Here is a 25,291-nt window from a genome sequence, read left to right as displayed (position 1 = left end):
GATCGATTAAATTGATTTGGGATCTGAACAAATGAAAGTCAAAATTGAACGTAACAACTGATGAGACCTTAGCGAGTCGAAACAGCCGTGTCCCATGTTGGATCAGAAATGCTTTGTGTTTGAGCTCTGGTTTCATTTACTTACCTTGCAGTCAAATCTTGCAGTGAAAGACAGATAACGCATTCCATTTGACGATCGATATCGAAACTTGGCTTTGCAATGGACCGCCTTAGGGAGCATCGTTTATCTCTGATATTGGTGGATTGTGTCTTCTGTCTATCCAATGATGGAGTCTTCTTGAAGTGAGATGTCATCGCCTCTTCTTACTGTAATGAAGTTTTTCTATGGTTAAAGTATAATCTCAAGAAGGGTACACTTTCAGTTATACGAAAAGTAGGTGATAACTTGCCTATTTTGAATTTATACGCTATTTTACACTTCATTGACGAAGAATATACGTAATGAATATGAAAAATAAATACACTCTGACTCGTAAGATATGAAGAATAGAAAAATTTAGCAAAATTGATGAATCACCCTTCATCTTGATTTTGATGTGCTTCAGTAAATATGGAATATTTAGAACCATCTGGGTATGCCTCATCTAGTAATAACGTGTGCTCATTACCTAAAGAAACATTTCATATATTTCAATGAATGTTGAATGAATTCTGAGGAAAAACAAGAATGTCTTTAGTGTCTTTTTGATGAAGTTGAAAGTGATGCTGCCCCCATTGACGACTAATCAGATTCTGAAGAAAAATTTCTGAATGACGGAGCAACAGAGAGTGATACGGAACAAAATGACATATCTGATGATAAAACTATCGAACAGATCCAAATTCCTTCATTTATCGCAACAGATGGTAAAACAGATGTTAACGAACTTTGTACTAAATACAATGTATAAAGAATACAATGAATATAGCTGGAAAAAGTATTTGAATAATTCATGGGTTCAAAAGCAAAAAATGTCTTATCTGTAGAAGAATGCTGTTGGAAGAACTCGTCTACACTTACTGAAAAAGCATCGAGTACCAACTATCAAATATGAAAAGAGGTGTAGAAAAAAGGTAAAAGGATGCAGCAAACGTAATTACAATAGTTATAGTTATTACTCATAAAACAAATAAAAGAAAAAGACGATGTTTTTTTTTACAAAAAGAACACTGAATCAAGATATCATGGTCAATAACGTGTCAAATTCATATGTTCAACACATGCTTGAATGCTGTATTCGATTTTTCAGATGGCATTTGATTTCTATGAAAGTATATTCAACAAGTTTGTCCAAAATTCATTTTTCAGTTATATTTTGCATGAAAAAATGTCCAGTTTTCAATATGTTGAATATTGCACGATTCATATTTGATTTGAATCGCTGGAGATTGAATCCATTTGGACGAACAAGCAAAAACGCAGTTCTCTAATTGATGGAGTTCTCAAACAGTGAAGTTCGAGGTATACTGAGTTGGACCTCAAAATGATGAGCAGCGACAGTATGTACCGCTATTGGTGGAATCAAATGTGCCAAGTCACTTGAATACTTCCCGTGAAAGTATCTATGAAAGAGAAACAAATCTCCAACTTTGAATTGAAGGGGTTATATTTTTAGGAGTGATTAATTTTTTTTTTTTGGGAAAGAAAGTTTTTGGCTTTCTACTACTCCATCTGATACAAAAAAAGGGATGAGAGTAGTATCAGATGGAGTAGTAGAAAGCCAAAAACTTTCTTTCCCAAAAAAAAAAAAATTCCAACTGTTCTTCAATGTTTCAGACTATCAAGGTTGCAAGTGATGTTTGTGTCTCCAATCAGGCGTATGGCTCCTTTCTGGATGGAATCCAGCAGCTTAATGGTATGCTTAGGGAAGGAACTCCATATATGGGAACAATACTGCAAAGAAGGACCCACCTGAGCTTCATGAAGAATCAAAAGTTGCTGAGGTGTGTACAATTGTCTAGTTCGGAATAGTGTTACAAGCTTTTTAGAAGCAGCTTCTGTAACTCCAGCAACATGATGATGCCAAGACATATTGGTGTCCATTTTAACCCTCAGCGAACTCATCGATGCAGAATTGTCTGTTCTGACATTATTGCATCCGGTTAGGAGACATTTATCCTTTTGGAAAAAACCGATACCTGGGTTTTTGTAACATTGAATTGAACCTATTTAGTGTCACCCCAATTCGAAATTACTTTTAGATTCTCCTGCTGCCGGTGAAGATGTGCATCCGCAGCCGATGTTCTGGAATTCAAATCAAGTGAGGAACACCAGCGTTGATGGAAGAAGTATTCAAGATATACTCATCGATGGTCACTTGCAGGAAACGTTCTTTCAGGAAGCTGGAAAGCCATACACAAAAATGATGCGACAAGCCATAGCATCGAAGTTTGACCAGCAAACCCTCATGCCACACACGCTCAAATATCTTAAACATATCAAGCGCAACAGCTCTTGACTCTCCATGTTTCTCGATTGCGTTATTCCAAATATGGATGGCATACGATAGAAGGTCGCCTGTTGATCTTTGTTTCAGAAAGCCATATTGATGATCGCTCAAGACGTTGAAGGCTTCCAAATATTTAAGGATATATACAATACCCCTTCACGGTTTCAAGACCCGGGTTGCATTTGATCAACTTGTATATTCATGTTGGTTTTAATTATTTTGAAATGTGATTCGGGATCATGTATTTATACGCGAAGACAAACATCTGTTTCTGATCACAGGAATCCTAACACCGACCCTGCCTAACAGCAGACTAGATTAATGAGATCGAATATAACAAAATCATATTGTGAAACGAAAAATGTTGTTATCTAATGATGCGATAAAAGTTGTTGGTCAACCATTCATACCAATTATGTTTATTTGCTTGAAATACCACATTACTCGATGACGTAGTAGGTATGCTTCAGATAAAATCTCTTTGTTTATTTATTTAAACCAGTTTGGAATTGACTCTCAAAGATACATTGTCTGTAGTCTTGAAACGGAACTGGGCAATATTATTCAACGGCCACACAATTTGCAGTGCATTCGCAGAATCCCTCGGGAATAGGGTCATCGATTCTCTCTCAGCATAGCCCTATTTGCCCCACAAACATACAATTTCCCGACTGTCGTACCGCGCATGCCTGACATTCAAACGCTTATATCTTTGCCTCAATTCTTGAAATTCACATATATCCATTTTATTCTACAAACTTTCACCATATTTCAAGTTACCAATACGAACAAAATTAACCTCGGTCGTTCCAGTAGTATCCGATCGTGTTTTGTTAATGACAGCTGACTCTCGGATTTACCGCGCCTTTCGAACCGGGTTTTCCAATTTCCCCGGAATTTTCAGAGTGAGAAGTGACGCCGGAGTCGAGTTAGTTTGATTTTCACCGTTGGAAGGTGAGAAGTTGGAAGTGTATTCCGAAAATGACGAATGTCGATAATATTCTGGATTATAAGAAAAAAGCAGATGAAGATTACTACGCTATTCTGGGATGTGATGAAAATTCTTCTGTAAGTGTACCAACTATAGATTGTTGTTTATCCAGTTGAATGAATGTCATTGCTGATTACTAATTGTTCCTACTAGTATCGGCTCAGAGTTGAAGGTAGACGATGGAATATGCAGACGATTTTTTTTTGTTTTTTCAATTTCGACGATTGTTCGTTCTGATATTTGTGAATGGCATGATTATTTAATGATAATCAAGAATAATTATGAGATCTATTGTGAGTAACTTGTGAAAATTATCAAATATAATAGAAGATTAGAAATGGGGAAATGAATTGAATGCAATTTATATTTTCACAATATTTCACGAAATAGTTCAGCCCACTCCACTGAATACAGAATTATTAGAAGTATCACTACTAAGGAGTCAACTATCCATCTTTTGAATGAGAGAATGTTATTGTTGAATAATCAATATTATTAATGTCAAGACTTCACATATACTAACTGGAGAATGAGTTAATACGAAACATCTACTTTTAACATGAACAATTAATGACACGGAAATCACTTTTTCGTAATCAGTTAGTACTCAAAATATCCGTTATGGAATTGAAATGGATATTATTCACAAAGAACACTACACAACATATCGCATGAAAAAGGATTCACATGAAGTTTCATTCGAATGGAATACTATCATTACGCATATGAACTTCTAGAAGCAATTGTCTTCAATTTTTATGGATTTCATTCGTCGTAGTGTCCAATGTTCTTATACTGAGCGTACCATCCATTGCATTTTTTTCTAATACCCCCATCATTAAAGATCCATCAAGATTTTCACCTTGTCTCTTTTCATTTTGAAACGTCCCAGTTTCGTTAAATGTTGCCATCAATTTGTGAACAATTTTTCCAACAAGATGAAGTTCAATCAGTTCCTCTTTCATAAGTGACCAATAATAATAAGTTTGAAAGGTCATAAAACAATTTATAAACACTGTATTACCATTCATTAAAGAGACTCTGCCTGTCCGAATCTTTTGCTCGAAAATTGCTGAACGACAAAAACTGAAAATTTTTCCGAAGGCTTTTCTAACATTTATATTATTAGGACGGCATAGAAGAGCCTCAAATGATTTGAACAAAACTACTGAATTATGTATTTGAACTCAGAATTTAACAAAATTTTTAATGTAAAAGTCGATATTTATTGAAGAAATTCTGACTTTGATTTTTGATTTCTACTCCTTCATCAACATCGATTTCATTTTTTCATTTTTCGGAAAACATATTGCCGGTATTTCGAAGATCTATTTCTTCTGAACCAGCAAAAACAATACAGCAATTGATAGAAACTCGAATGCACGTTGAATAAAGGTATATTAAGCGATTCCTGATTTTCTTCAAAAAAAAATTGGAGACGACACCCCCCTCATTGAGTTGAAAGCTTTGCAATGGTTTTTGGGTTGAATTTGTCCTAATCAGACACATATCCTTTTTAAAACTAATTAATACAGTTTATTGTATGATTTTACAAAAAAACCGCGACACGTGTTTCGCTATACAAAGCTTTCTCAGGCATAGGAGTTTTATGCTTGAGAAAGCTATTGGATAGCGAAACAAGTGTCGCGGTTTTTGTACAACCCTTTCTAGTGAAAATCATACAATAAACTGTATTAATTAGTTTTGATATGGATTTTCACCAAGTATCGGCCAGTTCTATTTAAAAATCCTTTTTAATATTAGATTTTTACGAAAACGGCTTTGAGTGTCAATTCTTTCTATCTGTACGTTTTCGAAGGCTCAGTCTGCATGTTCAAGGTGCTTTCGTCACATAAATTACAGCGGGCTTGATTAACAAGTAGTTAAATTCAGACAATGAGCAATAGCAGGCAAAAATGAAAGTAGTGCAATAGGTACTTTTATGTTAGGTAATAAAATCGTGCCACTCATTTACTTACAAATATGAAAAACTTATGATAATATGTTTATGTATTTGGAGAAAAAGGATTTTAGGCTTTTCACTTCCCCTTCTTTAAACAAAAAAGGTAGGAAACTCCAGAGGGAAGGAAGAGAGCTAATTGAGTTCAAAATGAACTCTTGACAGTTGTGTAGATCATGCATAGGAGTTATTTCATCAGGTCGGACTTCCATTGTCTAATTTAATATAAATTAATTTGGAATCCCGAAGATGATTGTGAATACTAACAATCGTAACGTCGTGACATAACTTGGTTTGGAATCTTTTAATTTTTAATTTTCATATCTTTCTTCATTTCATTTTCATAATATTTTTTAATTTTTTAATTTTCAGCTTGTATTAATATTTCAATTTTAATTTTTTTGGTTGTTGCTTGTATGTTATTTCATTTTAATTTCAGTGTTTTGTTCAATAAAATTGTTATTTTTCGGTTAATGTTTTTAATTTTTCTTCCAGGGATTTCAAATCAATTTATATTAAATTAGACAATGGCAGTACGAACTGATGAAATACACCACGAAACATTGTCAATCACCTTTAAACAAATGCATAGAAGTTACTTGCTATATGTTTACAGTAATCTACCGTAGAATAGTCACGTTATATTACGTAAACATGAAATGTAACTATCGTAGACATATGACAAAATATTTTCTGAACGGGTAAAATATTACCATAACAAAGTCCGCTTAACATGTAAGAGAAATCAAACATTAGACAAGTTATTTCAAACATTTTCAATTTATGATATGTAATAAGATTCCATTTACGGAGTTCATATATTTGAAAATGAATCAATAAAGAGTTTAATTCCACAAAGGTAAAAATATCGATAATAGTTTTTCGAGTTCATCACGTAAACACACTGACCAAACGTCTTCAGTTCAAACAGGATGGAGCCCAGCTCCCTTACCCTTTTAGCTGATTGTTGTCAAGAAAGGACAAATGGGATCATGTTGGCGGAATGAAGTCCACAGACATCAGTGCCGCCCTTCACGGGATACCCCTACCAAGCTGGGGTGGGACGGATGAAAGATCTGTTCATCCTTTAACGGACGACATGAGGGCCTCATTCGACAGTCTGTCGGGGCCTTCTATATCGGGAGGGGTCGTCTACAGCATAATCTATAGCTTCCTATTATCCACGAGCGAAAAATTGTAAGCACGAAGCGTTAGCCGAGTGAGATAATTCGCGAGTGGATGTAATTGGCCTCCTCGAGGTGCATACTATACTTTTTTTACGACTGACCGTGAAAAGAAATGCTACAATATATTTGTTTGAGATTAGGGCTCTGGATAATAAACAAATTTAGTCAGTCAGTCAGGACACAATTAAATGATTCAAACATTGGCGAAAATATTTCCTACAAATTATCTGATTGATTCGGCCGTTAGTTGATGAAGATCCATAGTAATTTCATAAACTACACCTTACGATTTGATATCCACAAACTTTATTTGAGAAATATATCACGACATATTTCGCTAACACAGTAGCTTCTTCAACAGTGATTTGAATACTATACAAGTTGCTTCTAATGCTAATATTTATTTACCACAGGTAACTACAATTGAGACAATCTTCATCAATTTATCTGAACCTCTACAACTTTTATATTCCTGAGGTACCTCTTCAATTATGATTGCCTGAAGCATATTACCTCAATAATAATACTTCCCCGTTTTTTTTTTAGGAAAACAAGTCCAATAATGATGATCTATTCAAATCTAGTTGGTCATTCATTGAAATGTTTGAATTTTTGAGTTTATTAATTTCCATTGCTTCCAAATAAACTGAATCATTTAGAAGCAATGAAAATTAATAAACTAAAAAATTCAAGTATTCTAATGAATAACCAACTGGATTTGAATAGATCACCATTATTGTACTTGTTTTCTTAAAAAAAACCGAGGAAGTATTATTATTGATGTAGAAGTGAGGTAATATGCCTCAGGTAATCATAATCGAAGAGGTACCTTCGTAGTTGCAGAGGTTTAGGTAATTTGATGGAGGTAGTGTCAACTGTAGTTATCTGTAGTATATAAATATTAGCGTAAGAAGCAACTTGTAGTATTCAATTCACTGTTGAAGAAGCTACTGTGGAGATCAAATCTTAAAGTGTAGTTTATGAAATCCCTACAAATTATTTTATTAGGGTTCATTTTTGTTATAATTATGTACATTTATAGTTACATTATTACATTATTATTATGATATTCCGCCGTCGATGTGGGGAGAAGACGGTCTTATTCCGTTTTGTTGAGAATTTGAAACGGTAAATACAAATGTTTTCAGTACTATTCATGAGAACATTTTTTGTGTTTCTTATGGATGTCATAGAGAACTATCTACATAACTTTCGGCCACGGTCTGACTTTTCGAGCCACCATGGCGTTTTAATGCCATTATCACCTCCTCCATCAACTAGGATGGTTGCAGATGATTTTCTGAAGCAGTGTCAATTATATGTTTCTGTATTTTCCAAATGTAAAAATTTGGCAATAATTTTTGGTTGGTCACCCAACTTATCAAGTTCAACTACCTGACGAATGCATTTCTCATTTTGATAATTAAAAAAAAATGGTGGTCGTCAACATTTTTTGGTCTCAGGTTCATGTACTGTTATATTTTAGAAATTGGCAGAAACAATAAATGAAGTTTCGGTTTTAGTGTTTGTGTCCGGTACTTTGATGTATGGTTCTTGGCCCATATCTTCAATATGATCTATTTACATATCTTTCAGTTCTTTTTTTCGGCATGCTACAAAAATAGCAATAATCACTGCAACCTAGAAATAAATTTAAATTGTTATATCATTTGGAATTGTGGAATTGGCCGCGGCGGTAGTGCGCCCGAATCACGATTGGATGACCGTTGGGTTCGATTTCTACCTCGACCAGATATTTTTCCCGAGAAAATTTATCTGGTAGAAGCTGGGATGATTCTGCAACCGTGTTAGGAATCACACGTTAAAAGGTAAGACCTCGTTAGTCCTTAGCTCGTACAAGTTTCTCAACTTCTGAGAGTTGTCGTTCGTATGGGGGCGACAGCTGATTAACGGAAAAACAGATATTAAACAGATTTTTCATTCTACCACTACCCTCTGAGAAATATCACTGATATATAATTATATCATCCACGTAAAAAAACATACAGCAGTGGGGCGATTTGACCTCGGTTATAGGAAAAATATATGCATTATATACACGCGTTACCGCTGAGCCACTCAGGCAATTACCGATGTTTTGTCTGAATAAATAATTTTGAAGAGTTTAAAATAATATAATAATGTCAAATGCAAATGCTAACAGGTATTTTTTGGCCTGTAAAATATTTTCAAATCTTTTTTCTTGGCTGTTATAGTTCATAGAATTAACAGAAATAGGCTTTGCTTTAGGGGCGTCTGGCAAATGAAATATAATTGGCTCTTGGCTGTTGAGGTTGAATAATTCAATTTTAACATTTATGTTGTGTCTTAGTATTTCAAAAATTGTTTCAAAAATTGTTCACTGGTGAGCGTCGACGATTTCTTCGCTTTATAACCATCACATTTGCGTTTCAGAGAGGCATGTAAGGAATATTTGCTCATGACCACAATATTCTTGATATTGAGGGTACTTCTCAGCATTGAATAGGTAAATGGCCCATAATGACGATGGTTTCAAAGATTTTGCTAAATCTTCGTTTTCGGAAAACGAAGTTGTTTTCTTTCTCTCTCCAACTCATAATATTTTCGAAATTATATTCATATTTTTCTCTTGATTTTACTGGCAAAAAATTATTTATCGCAATATTTGCAAATTCGGTAATATCTGGTGGGGTAGCACAAATTTCTTGATCGTTATCACTCATTTTGAATTTTAACAATTTACAATTTACGTAATTGAAACAAATGATTGTTGATACACGAATACAACTAGATTCATTACCAACCCACAAACTGTTGAGCAATAAATTCACTTAAAATATGATTTTTATTTCCATTTTACAGATAATTTGGAGAGAAAATCCACTGATTTTGGCTTTTGGGCAATTGAATGTATTCATGAGATCATATTTATCAGAGTAAATGTTACATATCTCATCATTTTTGAAAATTTCTTATGGAAGTGGCCGTCATTAATTTAGAATACACGTGTATTCTGAATGACTCATTACCTGCCTGTTATCAAACGCGTAATGATCAGTTCAAAATAGAGGAAGTAGAAATACGTACAAAATGCTCATAAATGAAATATAATGACCATTTTGAGCCACAAAACGACTTCTAAATGAAATTATTACGCGAGCAATTAGGTAACAGTTTCTAAATTGTTTTGTAGTCGTTGCCAAGGTTATGAATTTCAATGATAATGTGAAAAATATTACCATGTTTTCGAACGTCACAATTTTGAACCGAGCAGTTTTAAAAAACAGAGTAAATTTGTATGAGTCGAAGTTTTCAACATTGTATATGAATCGTATGAATATTTCAAGAGAATACTTATATTTTATTTTTGAGCGAACAGTTCGGAAATCGATTAATTTTTGCATGATCAAGTTAGCTATATAATTTGTGTATCACTAGATATTTGAAGTGAAATATTCGTGCAGACTCTTTCATGCAAACAAAAATAGATGATGATGACGTACGAAATAAACAAATTTCCTATAGATGCAAATGAGTTTTTGAACGAATCTGGATAATAATAAATCAGGTTACAGGGTAACTAATTCTCCTTCAAATTTTCATATTCTACTTCTTTGATATGAAAATCCAACATTTATGGATGCATCCAAATGATGGAAGGCACGTTATTTATTGAACAAACAGCATAAATGAAATTTCTATACATCCCGGCTCTAACTTGGAAATATGGAACTTTATAAATATACAAATACGTAGTAATTTTCTTTCCTTTGTCAGATTTTCTTTATTTATTTCTAAATATTCTAGAGGATTGAGTTTCAAACTTTTCTCTTCTAAATGTAACACGCCATATCCATGATTGAACTATGTCCTTCTGCATAAAGATGGGTGACAAATATGTAATTGGTCTTTCTATGGAAAAAACTACTTCCATTCTCTTCAATTCTTTGGGAAAAAGTTCTCCCTGTTTAGTCAATTTAAAGTTTTGTGCAAAAGCCACATGTTAACTTAGGTATATACCCCTGATCTATCCGAAACTGAAGTTATGTCTTTATTGTTTTCAATAAATTTATTCTCACTATTTTTCGTTCCGTCAGCTACTTCTAAGCATTTTTTTAATGGAGCGATATTATTAGTGCATGGGTTCACCAAAATTTGAGAATGTCCTGTAGCGGACGTTATCGTATCTTGAATTTCGGTAGACCTGGCCCATGGCTGGTTTTTATAATTTTTTGGACAGAATGGTGTCGATTTGTTTGATAAAACTCAGCTTCTCTGGAAATTACTTTCCAACAGTGGAATATTCAATAGTCTGTGAAGCCAAACTATCGAATGCAGCTACTTTATGCTGGTAAGGGTGTGTGGATGATTTATTTATGACAATTTCTGTATGAGATGGTTTGTAGACATTGCAAAATCATTTGGGAAAGAAAGTTTTTGGCTTTCTACTACTCCATCTGATACAAAAAAAAATGGATGTTTTTTAATAATTTTCGTAATAGTCAAGTCAAGTCAAGGTAATTTATTGAAGTATTTAACTCCCCTTCAATGGTGAGTTGTATATATTGACGGGTGAATGGAATTGACATATTCGGCAACCTAACCTAAATTGCCTATCTGTACCAGTGAAACAGACTAAGATATCATATACGTATCTGAACCAGTACAAGAAACTGTTAGTTTACTAATTATTACGGATTCAAGTTCTCTTTGTCATCCATGAAGATTTTAGCAAGCAAAGTATTCAATGGGTTACTCATCATTAGTCTTTCACTATATGAATGAGACTTTTCGTCGATTTGGAAATAATTTTGAGAATGATAAATAATAAGTGAATCTTGAATTTACTATTTTACTATCAATTGTGTCGGGTGCATTTTTCTGTTCATTAAGCTCAAAGGTCAGTGTAAAATCTACTCTCTTGGTAGAATGACATTTACACAATTTTCATAGCATATAATATTTTTGAAATATTTAAAATTTTATTATCATGAAAAATAATGCACAAAAACACTTGCTTGAAGAATAAATTTCATAAAGAAAGACAAAATTGTATTTCAAAATCAGGTGATAGCGAGTAGCGCACGAATATTTTTTTCATTTGCTATTAATAGAAACAAAAAATTAATCAATAATTTATTCTCTGATGATGATGGAATTTATATTGAAATATTTATAATTTAGGATCTTTAGTAATATACTGCAATAACTAGACAAGATTATTGAGTTTATTAGTTTATTATAGCCACATTGATTTTTTACTTACATATGTCTTATAAATATTTCAGTACCCAAAATTATCACAGGGGTCACAAAATATTATTATTGATGATTCACATCTGTCGAGCGTCCCGTGCCGACTCACAATTTTTTTTGGTACAGTAATTCGAGCCACACAGGTAAAATATCTTGATCGTTACAAATTGATCTGCAATGTTCCATGATGTTCCTCAAACATCCCGGATTATTTTGAAATGTTGTTGAATGCTCCTTAATGTTATAGGCTGTTCCAGCTGAGAGATGAGAATTATATTACTCGTATCTTCGAAAATATGCCTTTCAAATGGAAACGGATTATTTTTTTTATTTTCATGGTTTCATAATGATCCAAGATATTCTAGAGTATTTTAGTTCTTATTATTAACATGCCGCTACATTCTATGTTATTCCATAATGTTCTGAGATATTCTGTAAAGTTGGGAAATTCTGTGGGATGCTCACGAATACTCTAGAATGTTCTGGACGGTTCTAGAACTTCAGAACCACATTCTTGAGGCAAAAACTAGAACATTTTTCATGGACAAGTTGATAAGACTATAATAAAAAATATAGGAATATATAAACTGATATATGTCCCCTACGTGGTAGGGGATCATCATGAAAAATGAGAAATAAAACTTCCTATGTTTTCATCCCATTTGCATTTGTAACTAACGTTACTACAGTTTCGTCCTACAAGAACATTTTTAAAAGAATACTATATACTGCAATAATTAACAACATTAACCCTTATACACCACCATAGGTAATAACCGATTGCCCTTAATGTATTTATTACCTAAATTTTGTTTACCTGTCACAATGTGTGTACGCTAGTCTGAAAACCGGTGAGTAGATCAGGTCGATTTGGTTATATCCGCAATGCTTATGAATTTCCAAGGATTCCAAATAATTGAGTTTCCAACCCTTCTTCTCCATAGTGAACATCCATAGTACACTCCGGACACTAAATCCAGGAGCTTAACAATCCAGATGTCTACACCTTGTCCACTTTATCTATGGCATTAAAATGAAATTAGATAACCTGGAATGTGGCCTGAATCACACTTTCACATTGTTTTTTTCTGAAAAATTCCGCAATTGTCTCCTGATCTGTGGGTATATTAATCTGTACGTAAATTTGAGGCTATGTTTTCTGAATAACTTCTGAATTGTGTCTGCGCTGAAACTATAATTATATCCTATCTGTATAATTATTTCCATTTTCCTATCTGAATTGTTAGCAGACAAATGTAACGAGAATGTTCTGTGTTCAAAACGGTATGCCGAACACGAAAGGTCTTTCAGAGTAGGTAAAAATGATTCAATGTTTTTAAACCATTCAAACCACAAGTTCCCGAATCTAAACGATATGAAAATTTTGCACTATGTAGACATGGGTTGGAAACTCAACTATTTGGAATCCTTGGAAATTTATAACCATAAGCATTGCGGATGTAATCTACTAAATGACCAAATGGACCTGGCCTACTAGCCGGTTTTCAGATTAGCGTACCCACATTGTCACAGGTAAACAAAATTCAGGTAATAACGTCATTAAAGACCGTCGGTTATTACCCAAATTGGATTTTATATATATTAGGGTTGACATTGTTAATTGTATTCGTTTGAAAATGTCCTAGGGTACGAAACTGCAGTAATGTTACTTACAAATACAAATGGTAAAAGAACATAGGAAGTTTCATTTCTCATTGTTCATAGGCATATACGTTTACCCTTACAAAGCCGGATTAGATGATCAGTGTATGTGTAATTCTTCATCATTATGAAACATATTTCAGAGTATGTCTTGATCAAGAAACTTTCGAAAGTACTCCATTCATTCCTGGAAAAATAACACTCAAAAATTGTCCATTATTTCATAAGAGTCACTGTTGCTCGAAAGTAGAGGGTAATGACCACAGAAATCGCATGACTATATATCGTTAGGGTTATTATTTATTGATTCGAAGTAACGACTTCATGACAAGAAACATGTCATTCGTTTTAAAATTATCATTTACTGATTCATAGATTGAGGATTACAGGTGAAATTTCTCAATCCAAACAAACAATTAACTGCCAAAAACACTACCAAACAATATGGATATTAACAGAATAATTAATCGAGCTCCAGTACTCTCTGAATAATGACGACAACGAATGCTTGACGTCCTCAAAAACTACTCCGATTTTGATGACCTTTTTAATTTTTGTTTTTTTATATAATTTGAGTTATTGTTTGAACAATATGCCTGGTATTTATTTTTATTTATTTATTTTTCTTGAAAATATTTTTTGTATATCACCTAATAGCTGTGGCACCAATGGGCGATTGGTTTTTGATAGATATTATCGTCTGAGAGTGATGGTAAATACATAAGTTGAACTTGTGTTTTGTCCTTAAAAATTATGTTTCCAAAAATAGTTCCGAAAACAGATACTACTTACATCATTCTGATTGATTTTGAGAAGGAAGGTATCTTTTTGCCAATCACATTCTTCAGGAGGCATTAGAGAATTGAATATTACTGGAGTTTGTTTTTCCGAACACCAAACCGTTGGTTTAACACCTTGACAGATGTTTCGATCACCAAGTGATCATCTTCAAGAGGAAAATCAAACTGTTTGATCATCCTCTTGAAGGGAAAAAAGTCCAGTAATATTCATTACTACACCGAAGGTGTCAAACAGTGCATCACAAGTACATTAGAGCATTATTTTTCTATTATTGAACGTGCAAAGGAGTTTATGAACTGAGTTGTAAAGTGTCAGAGATTTATTGACTATTCAAATCCCTTTAATAAAACCAGTACTGGTACTGACAGAGTTCAACGTTATTCATCGTAAATACTTGCTTTGCCTGGTTTGGTGATCCAAAATATTTTCATATGCGGTTTTTTCTATTGGTTGATATTCGTTCCATTGGTTGATATTCGTTTTCATTTTTAATGAGTCTGTGGTGTATGTGTTTTCATTTGGTTAGTCCTCACTTTCGTTTGTACCTATGTTGTCTGACATATATATTTTAAACGTTTTTTTGACATGGATAACTAATGTTTGAGCCCTGATGATGGATTTAATAAAGTTCGAAACGTTGACATAAAACTAAATTGTTTATCTACGAACATTTTTTATCCCTTTCCCAACCAATAGAAAAAACCGCATTTGTAAATACTTGCCTTTGTAGGTTAATATAACACGATTTCGCAATTGCTCGGACAATAATTGACTCTACCCGCTATAAAGTACCTAACTGCTGATTTTATCATTCAGAATGAAACTATCAATTAGGTATATTGGTGAAAACATTTCAGCTTTTCTTCTTTGAAGTTAATGCTATGAAGCGTTTGTATCGCAGTTCATTCAAGTTTTTGGCAATATACCTTGTGAGGATACAATTAATACCCTCATAAAAAAAAACCCACCTCTCAACTTGGTTCTCCAACCATGAATATTTCAGCTGATGCACGTGACTTTTTGATTATTATTGAACTCCTGTTTTCTTATTATAAAAGGTGGAGGTAGTGTTACATTCAGTGAATGCATGAATGAAGAAGAGATAATTTGCTAAAATGTTAGGATGTTGCGATCGGTTTTCAGTTTCAAGTGGAAATGTTACATTGAAGTGCTGAGTGGTAAATAAGTGCTAAGGCCATCGAAACTAGTATACATCAATATTTTCTGCTGCAACAACCGCATCATAGAAGTGAAGAAGTGATTGTGCAACTGAATGATCCGCATCACTTTCAGCTTGACTCAATCCATATTATTTTTGGACACTTTTTCTGCAAAAGAAACTACTTTCTTATTTTTGGTGTTCCTTGTTCTCTTTAGAAGTATTCTTCGAATAAATGATAAATTGGAGTATAGGAGTAACTTATGTAACTACGATATCTCTTAGATTCTTCAGTTCTATCATCATTATATCCATAATGAATAATAGTTAAAAAACACTGAAAAAACACGCTTCAATAGCAACACAAACTGAAAAATAATTCGAAAGTACTTCAAGCTTGTGTTCAACATGCTATGGCATGATGTAACTAATGAATTTCAATGAGTTTGAAATCAGAATAAGTCTATTTACAAAAAATTAATTTTGTTGGTAAAAAGCATGGAATGCTTTGAATTATATTTTTATTATGGCTCTAATATGGTAAACAGCTCCAAAACAAGTACATATATATATATATATATATATATATATATATATATATATATATATATATATATATATATATATACAACAATGGATATTTAGCACCCCATGCTTTTTACATCCACAAAATTATTTTTTTTTTGGAAATTTATTCTGATTTCAGACTTATCAAACAATAGCCATCAGTTACATTAAATCATAGGACTTATTATCGATGTTGATCACAATCTTAAATCAGTTTCGGATTATTTTTTATTTTTTAGTTTGTGTTGCCATTAAAGCGTGTTTTTTTCAGTTTTTTTAACTATTATTTATTTTCCACTTTTTAATTTGGCTTGCTATTTTGAGCCCATTTGTTTATATATAAAATACATATGCTTGCGCAGACAGTGTGGTTTCTCACTTGATCCTGGTGATCCTGATCAGGATAATGAGATGAAATTATTACAAACAAACATACAAGTGAAGCTAATAAAAGCGTGTTGAAAACAAATTTAACGTAGGTGTCATAGTTATTAAGTGGATATTTAATGTACTGTTGTGATACTATGGATATACGGAGAATTTTTTTAAAATGAGCAAAGTCAAACTGAATTTTTTATAGAAATTATTCGAAATATACAGGGTGTAACTGAATAAGTGTAAAACATTCAAGGAGGTGATTCCTCATCGAAAAAAGATAGGATCTTCCATATAAAGAAACTTCATCTGAGCATCCCTTGTTAAGATACAGCCCCTTGAAGGGGGTACATAAAATTTGTATAACAATTTTTCTCACAAGCATTGAAAAAGTTACAATATTGAAATTAACCTGACGTTTTGTACTACTAAAAAGATACTTAGCCAGTAATTCATTTGGTTTACCCCATGGTTGTAAGGGGTGGAAAACGCAACCCCTAAAATTTATTTCCAATGTAACTTTTTGTCTTATCATTTGTTTACCATTTAAAAATTTATTTCCGATAGCCTGCTTCATTCTAAACAAAAAATGTCTCCTGGGTTTTTTGCCCAAAATGAACCAGTTCGCACCAAAAAATTATTTTACGAACAACTACAGAGATACATCGTCATAAATGCGAACTGGATTTATTGTTATTTTGTAGTTAGTACCTGCATTAAACGATCAAAGGGTAATAAACAAAACTAATTTATTAATAACAAAACACACAATATGTAGAAATAATAGTAAATGTTCAATATGTCTACCTCCAAACATTACGCATGCGTCTAGACAACGGCGCATTGAGCCACGTATTCGCTCAAATATTCCTGTAGTCTCTTTGATTACCCGCATCGATGATGCGGTTTCTACATCGCGAACAGGAGTACGATAAACCAAATGCTGTAAATGGCTCCAAATAGAGAAATCGAGAGGATTGAGATCCGGGGATCGAGCGGACCAGTTCTGTGGTCCTCCTTGACCTATCCACTGATTTGCATATGTTTCAGTTAAATGGTGTCATGGTACTTGACTAAAATGGGCGGGAGCCCCATCATGCATGAAAAACATATTCCTTCTGACACCCAAAGGAACTTCCTCCAGCAGTACTGGATGCACTTCTCTTAAAAATTGAATATTTGCCTCACCATTTAATCGAGGAGGTAAAAAATGAGGCCCAATTAAATCATCCCCAATAACTCCGAGCCACACGTTAAGAGAAAACTGTTCTTCTAATCATTTCAAGCATCCAATTGCAAAATTCAAGGCGGTTCAGAAAGTCTGGCGGTATAACAGTGCCTGTACTCTTTGCAGATGGTGAGGGTATAAGAGTTTTTCTTTTAAAATTCGAAATACCGTCATTAATATGATCAACATTTAGCTGGAAAGCAATCTCTCTGGTACTGGTAGAAGGTTGTTCTTCAATCAAATTAAGTACTGCTTCGTCAAGCTGTGGTGTTCGTACTTCTCGATGGCGACCACAATCCTGCGTTCTTTTGTCGAATGAACCATATTCTCGTAATCGTTGATGAAGTCCAACAAATATTCTATGTGAAGGATGCTGCCGTTGAGGATACATTTCAGCATATCTTCTAGAAGCTTCTAACCCATTCCCCTGCGACAGATCGTAAACGTAATGCATATCAGCAATTTCCTCATTTGTGCATGCCATTTTAATAAGAAGTGAATTATTAAAGTAACAAATTGAGAAAAGAACAATAACACACAGTTAGTATTAACTCAATTTCGAAAATTCACAAACTGACAGCGTTATATTAATTCAATTGTCACTATCGCTAATAGCGACCAACTAGGTAGATTAGTTTCGTATTTTCGCATTTATGACGATGTTTCTCTGTAGTTGTTCCTAAAATAATTTTTTGCTGCGAACTGGTTCATTTTGGGCAAAAACCCAAGAGACATTTCTTGTTTAGAATGAAACAGGCTATCGGAAATACATTTTTTAATGGTAAACAAATGATAAGACAAAAAGTTACATGGTTGTAAGGGGTTGCGTTTTCCACCCCTTACAACCATGGGGTGAACCAAATAAATTTTGGCTAAGTGTCTTTTTAGTAGTAAAAAACTTCAGGTTAATTTCGAAATTGTAACTTTTTTAGTGCTTGTGAAAAAAATTGTTATACAAATTTTATGTAGACTGAAAAGTCTCGGGCCTAACACATAGATGGCGCTAGCTGATCGAAAAGTGAAGTTGCGTGAGTTAGCTGACATTATTAACAAATAGAAAAAACGTGTTGGCTTCATATTGCATGAGCATTTGACTGTGAGAAAGCTTTGTTCAGAGTTGCGAGTTCACTGTTGACTTAAAACAAGAACGCCGTGATGATTCTGAGATAAAAGAATATAAACCGGAATTTTGGCATCGATATGTGACAATGAATGAAACATGAATCCACCACTTAACTCCGGAATTAAAACGATCGTCATCTGAGTGGAGAGCAACTGGTGAACCTCGTCCAAATCTCCCGAAAATACAACAATCGGCTGGAAAGGTTATGGCCTAGGTATTTTGGGATAATAATGGTGTAATATACATTGTCTATCTTGAGAAGCGAAATACCATCAACAGTGAATATTATATAGCGTTATTGGGGCGTTTGAAGGCCGAAATTGCAATAAAATGACTGTATATGGCAAAAAAAATTGTTTCATCAAAACAACGCACCGTGTCGCAAGCCAGTCAAAACAATTGCGAAACTACATGAATTGAATTTCGAATTGCTCCCGTATATGCCATATTCACCAGATTTGACTCCCAGCGACTACTGGCTCTTCGCAGACCTCAAGAAAATGCTCGTTGGTAAGAAATTCCGCTGGAATGGAGAGGTTATAGGCCTATTTTGAGGCAAAAGATAAATCGTTCTACAAAAGTGGTATTGAAATTTCAGAGTGGCCAATTTTGAACAAAGAAAACGCATTTTCTTTCTTAGACCCGGGACTTTTTAGCCCATGTGTTAAGTAAGCATGGGCATATCTTCTAAAAGCCCAAAAATTGCCAATCGAAAATAATTGAGGGTATCTAAGTCTTTTGCAAAGCCATGATTTGACGTCGATCACTAAATGAGAGAAATCGATTCATGTCAGCTATTATTAGAAATCAACTGAAGATATTTGACTTCATTTCTACGAGTGGTCTTCGAAATATAAACATTTTGAAAAATTTATTGATTTCAACTATGTTTTGAGCGATAGCTGTTTATAGTACGCCTGTCAGATAACTGTTCTTCAACACAAGGGGATGTGGAAATGTACAGATGTGTTTTTTCATAAAGTCTTTATAAATACATAAAAATGATTTGAAAACTGCCTCTTAACTGATCGTTCATTAATTCATAACTTCCTTCAGAGAACCTCGTGTGATAGAAGAGAGAAGGAATATTTGAAAAATTATTGACGAATAACAACAATAATAAAAACATCAGTGTTCAAATTCACATTCACATCACCACCTTGATTCTTGATTCTACTTTAATGAAGGGCTGTGAATTGTTTTCGGTTCATTCTTTAGCTTTAATTATGTGCCAGGTAGCTTTACCATAATCACTCCTCTATGGGGGTGTCAATAAGTTTTGTCTCATTTGTTCAGCCAAATCTGGTCTATCTCAAGTGACATTTTTGTCTTGTTATAAGGTGTTGATAGGTTTTATAACTATTCATGAATGAATGAAATGAAAATTAATAAAATATTGAAATTATTGAATGTACTAAAAAAACCGGATTGAATGAACAATGAATGTAAAATTAGAAAAAAGGGGTAAGAATGTTAATTTGTGAAAAAACAAATTATTTCAACCTGAAATGAAAATTAAATAAAAATAGGTTAAACAATAAATAAAGCAATTGTAACATGATCTGATTCATCAGTATCAATTTCAACATCATACAGGTCTGCTATATTTTTCTTCTGCTATTTGATGCCTTCATCATCACCATTCTGAATTTTTTCATTATGCTGATATCCTTGAGCTATAAATCTGCATCAACTTGTCATGAAGTCACGATCTTTATTTTCTATAGGTTGAATTTAATGTTTCGTGTGGTTTTCAGTAGATTGATTTTACTCTAACGCGATGAATCTTTTAAAATCTATTTTTGAGAAACTACTTCGTATCTTTCCTAGAGAAATTTTAGATGGTCATATTTTTCAAGTCCTTTAGATATTGTTGGCTATACCATACTGATGACAGCTAATGAACCAGAAGCACGTGTCTGCGGTTTGCATATTTTCTGAGTGGTTCGTCTATGACAAGGTTGAGCAACACTCGCTAAATTATTATCTATATCGTATACTGGAGGTGAGAGGAAAGTGTTCTCACGAGCGTTTCGATAACGAAGTTAGCATCATCAGGCGGAAACTAAAATTTGTCATCTCCTGATGACGCTAACTTGGTTAACGAAATGCCCATCGAGAGACAATATTTTTGTTCTGGTGAGAGTTAATTGTTTTCAGTGGATTCATTTCACGCTAGAGGTTTCAAATTCTACTCATCAAGTGAATATATGTAATTGATTATCGACTGATTCAGTTAGCTTCGTTGAATTGTTCCAATTATTGAGATATACTTGATAAAATATTCGAAAAATTTTTTTTTCGCCGAATACTTCATTACCTACTATTGAAATGAAACTGGAAACTTATTTTTTTTTCAGATCGAGCAGATAAATGCTGAGTACAAGGTACGGGCCCTTCAGTTTCATCCAGACAAGAATGATGGAAACAAAGAAGCAGAACAAAAGTTCCAATTACTTAAGGTAGGTTTTTCATGTTGTGGAATTATTACTCGTGGGAGTAATTAACTATCATCATCTCCAAAAACATATAATTTTTTTCAATTATTATAAATAATTTTGAAATACGAGAATGAGGTCCTGAAAAATATAAATGGATGGTGTTATACACTGAAGTCCCATTTCAATTGAAAATATGTGAAATAACAATTATTGACCTCTCTTATGCTATTCTACATTTACTGGTGTTGTTTACCCGTTTATCTCAACTCATCAACTTTGGTATAAATGCATCTCATTTCTTTTTCAATAATTTTTCATTATCGTTATTCAAAAGCAGGATTTCGAATAAATGCATATCTAGTCGTTTTCAAATGACTGAAAAATAAGTTTTTACCAATGTTGACAAAAATTTTGAAGTGACTGATGGATAAATCAACATAGGAAAAAGCTAATGATCACTTTTTGAGCAATGGGTAATAACCAAGATGATAGATATTGTTGTTGATTTGAATTTCGAAAATAATCCAAATATTTCATTTCCTCGTGGTAATGTAGAAGTTTGAAATCTACTTCAACAAAGGACACAAGTTCCATGTAACTGAAAGCAATCCATGCTAAATTGCCAGTACTTTTTCTAGTTGACGAAAGACAGACGAAAATTGAAGAACTAAATCGTATGGAAAATCTAAGGAGCATCAAAGAAACAATAGAACTAAATCGTAAATGAAAAACAAATAAATCTCCTCAATGATGCCACTAATGAATCAAATAAATCTCTTTAAGGCGGAAATCTTTATGGCGCACTAGTGGTGGAGTGGTTAAGTACCTATTTACTACATCGATAATTGAAACAGAATAATATTGATGATTTTTTTTATGGAAATCTCGATCAGTTGAGACTAATTCAAATGAAATGAAAAGACACTTCATTGGCTTGCATTTTTTCAAAAAGAAACAAATTAACTGGAACTGCGTCACTCAAATTCATTGAGTTTCATATTTACCCTTTCATATATGTACATAAAATAAATTTCAGTGAATAAAGACTTCAATTGGATCTCACACACTAGAACTAACGAGTCTTCCAACTTTGACAATTGATAACGGCCATCTTGTTGAAGCTACATCAGTCAAATTAGTTATGTTTTGCCAAATCACCATGGACGGATTTAGCATTCAACAGCACGTGCAAAGAATAAGACTGTTTTATCAAAATGGGTGTTCTGTTCGGGCAACGTTCCGCGTGGTTCGCCTATTTTATGGTCGTTATAAACACTCCGTACGTCGACTAAACGCCGAGGCAGCCGCTCACAAGGACTCTGCCTTTCGCAGACCACAACTTGGCGAATTTTGCGTCGTGACTTGGGCCTACAAAATTCAACTGACTCAGGAACTAAACGTAAACGACCATAGACAACGGGGACTGGAGCAGTTGACAACTGACCCTAATTTTTATCGAAAGATCTTCAGCGATGAGGACCATTTCTGGATGAATTGGTATGCAAACGAACAAAATTATCGAATTTGGAACGATATCAATCCACATGAGATCCAATGCATCCCAAAAAAGTCACTGTTTGGTTGATCAGGTCATAACTGTCAACGGCGAGTACTATAGGTCAATGATTACCAACTCTTTTTGGCCTGAATTGGATCATATGGACACCAACGACATGTGGTTTCAACTTCGCCAAAGTGTGAAATTTTTATCTACAGCAGGTTATATCCTCATTCGAGCAATTAAAATACACCACTTCAACATGTTTTTATGAAAGGTCACTAGGCAATCACCAACCTTTTCAATGTTACTCAATATATTTCTGAAACCATTGATAGGAGATCCCAAACTGATGTCATATATACGGACTTCTCTAAGGCGTTCGACAGACTTGATCACGGATTACTGCTATCGAAATTGTACAGGTATTGCTCTTCTCTGACCCTGATCCAACTTTTCATATCATTGACATATCATATAACATACTGACAGGCGTCAGTATGTTATATTCAATGGCACAAGGAAGCAACCTAGTTCCACTTCTCTTTAACGCCTTCATAAACGACATAGTTGTGGTCATTGATATCAACTGTTTAATATATGCGGATGACCTGAAATTATATTGTGAGATCAATGGCATCGAGGACTGTCTTCAACTCTACCTCAAGCTGAATCGTGTTGAGCAATGGTGTTTTCGCAACAATCTTCCTTTAAACGCGAGTAATTGTAATGTAGTGACGTACACAATAAAATATCGTCCATTTTCATATCAATATTCAATAAACGATATTCCACTTCAACGGCCTTTTCACATTCACTGATCTAGGTGTTACTTTCGACACAAAACGTTCCTTCATACAACACATTGAAGCCACTCTGTCTGCTGCAAATATAATGTATGGATTTATTGTGTTAGGAATCACACGTTAAAAGGTAAGACCTCGTTAGTCCTTAGCTCGCACAAGTTTCTCAACTTCTGAGAGTTGTCGTTCGTATGGGGGCGACAGCTGATAAACGGAAAAACAGATTTTAAACAGATTTCTAAACAGATTGCACGAATCGCCAGAGACTTCTCGGATCCATCTACATCGAAAACCTATGCTTTCGTCAGATCAAAATTAGAATATGCATCCATAATCTGGGATCCATCTCATCAGTTGTATACAGAGAGTGTTGAATTAGTACAACGTCGTTTCCTAAAACTTCTCTCCTATAGATCAGGCAATATCTATCCACCAACTGGATTTCCCCATGAAGCATTGTTAGCTAGACATGCTATGAATAGCTTGAGTTGCCGCCGTGATTGTCACCCCAGAATTTTTCTTTTTAAACTGATTAATGATTTAATTATTGACCCATATATTCTGCAAAAACTCAATTTCATTATACCTAGACCAACCTCTAGAGTGGTTGATCCTTTTTATCTGCCAACACCAAGTACAAATATTCTGAAACGTTCACCTCTGTATAACATGATTGACAAATGCAATTCTACATGTTGTCAGCTCGTCATTTTTTGTTGTTCCATCTGTGAGATTAGGTCTTTTCACTTCAGGTAATTCTATATGTATTGTTTTTATCTTATAACTCATTGTAATTGTATTGTATTGTGATTTGACTTATATTCCTGTTCTGTAGTTAGGTATAACATGTAGAACAGTGTATAAATAAATAAATAAATAAGTGAATGAATGAATAAATGAATAAATAGATAAATTACATCAGTAGGTCTTTCAAACGAATAAAAAATGTCGATGATACCTCACACACACTTTGTTTTATTTAAATTCAAAGATAGGAAGCGCTTAATGAAACACCGTATATAACATTCTTCTGGACCTGCGTTTCACCAAGTTAGCATCATCAGGAAATATTATAGTTGTTTTGATGAAACGTGCATTGAGAAGAGTATCATATAGTTCTGATATAAAGGAGAAGTATTAGTTTTGATAAAGCCACAATTAAAAAAAACTGTTTATGAGAGTTCTGCAATGTTCTCTTTTTCAATTTCATAACTCAATTATTTCAAAGTATCTGCACAGCGACAGTTCATTATTTTATATTTTCCAGAATTCATTTGTGAATTTTTATTGTTTGATTATAATGCCTGTCTTACCTGAAGCTCAATGATCTGTTTGCGTATTGAGAATAACTTGTGGATGTTTTCATCAATATTTATGATTTATTTTCTGATCTTATCCAGAATTTCTTGAATTTTATATTTCTTAGCAGAGTTCACATGAATTATGCATTACATAATAATCGTTATGATGACCGTCAAGTCCTGGGGTAAAATAAGGCGTAATGATTGTGCTCACTAGTCTTTACTAATATTTCATACGAGTATCGCATTCAAAAAACACACTCTAATGTTCGCATTTCGATAGCGTCACGCTATCGTAACCTTTGGTGTAGTAATGAATATTACTGTAGTTTTTTCCCAACACCAAACCGTTATTTGAACACCTCGACACGTGTTTCGATCACCAAGTGATCATTTTCAAGAAGAACATCAAACTTTCTCTTGAAGATGATTACTTGGTGATCGAAACGCGTGTCGAGGTATTAAAATAACGGTTTGGTGTTGGGAAAGAACTCCAATAATATTGAGT

The 25,291-nt window shown here is 33.8% G+C and overlaps 1 protein-coding gene across 1 annotated transcript in view; it reads left to right on the top strand.

Moving 5' to 3' along the window:
* Positions 1–2,946: 2,946 nt before the first annotated feature.
* jdp (DnaJ domain-containing protein) overlaps positions 2,947–25,291 on the top strand; it is a 58,582-nt gene continuing 36,237 nt past the window's right edge. Inside the window, 2 exon segments of the mRNA XM_074172976.1 lie at positions 2,947–3,517; positions 21,101–21,202. Coding sequence (XP_074029077.1) covers positions 3,431–3,517; positions 21,101–21,202 — 189 coding nt within the window. The 5' untranslated portion in view covers positions 2,947–3,430.

Source organism: Leptinotarsa decemlineata, unplaced genomic scaffold (genome assembly GCF_025532065.1).
Source record: "Leptinotarsa decemlineata unplaced genomic scaffold, Ldec_3_MD MMD2_tig00000199_RagTag_RagTag, whole genome shotgun sequence".
NCBI lineage: Eukaryota > Metazoa > Arthropoda > Insecta > Coleoptera > Chrysomelidae > Leptinotarsa > Leptinotarsa decemlineata.
The sequence above is the reverse complement of the archived record's forward strand: the minus strand, read 5'-3'. Positions and strand labels throughout refer to the sequence as shown.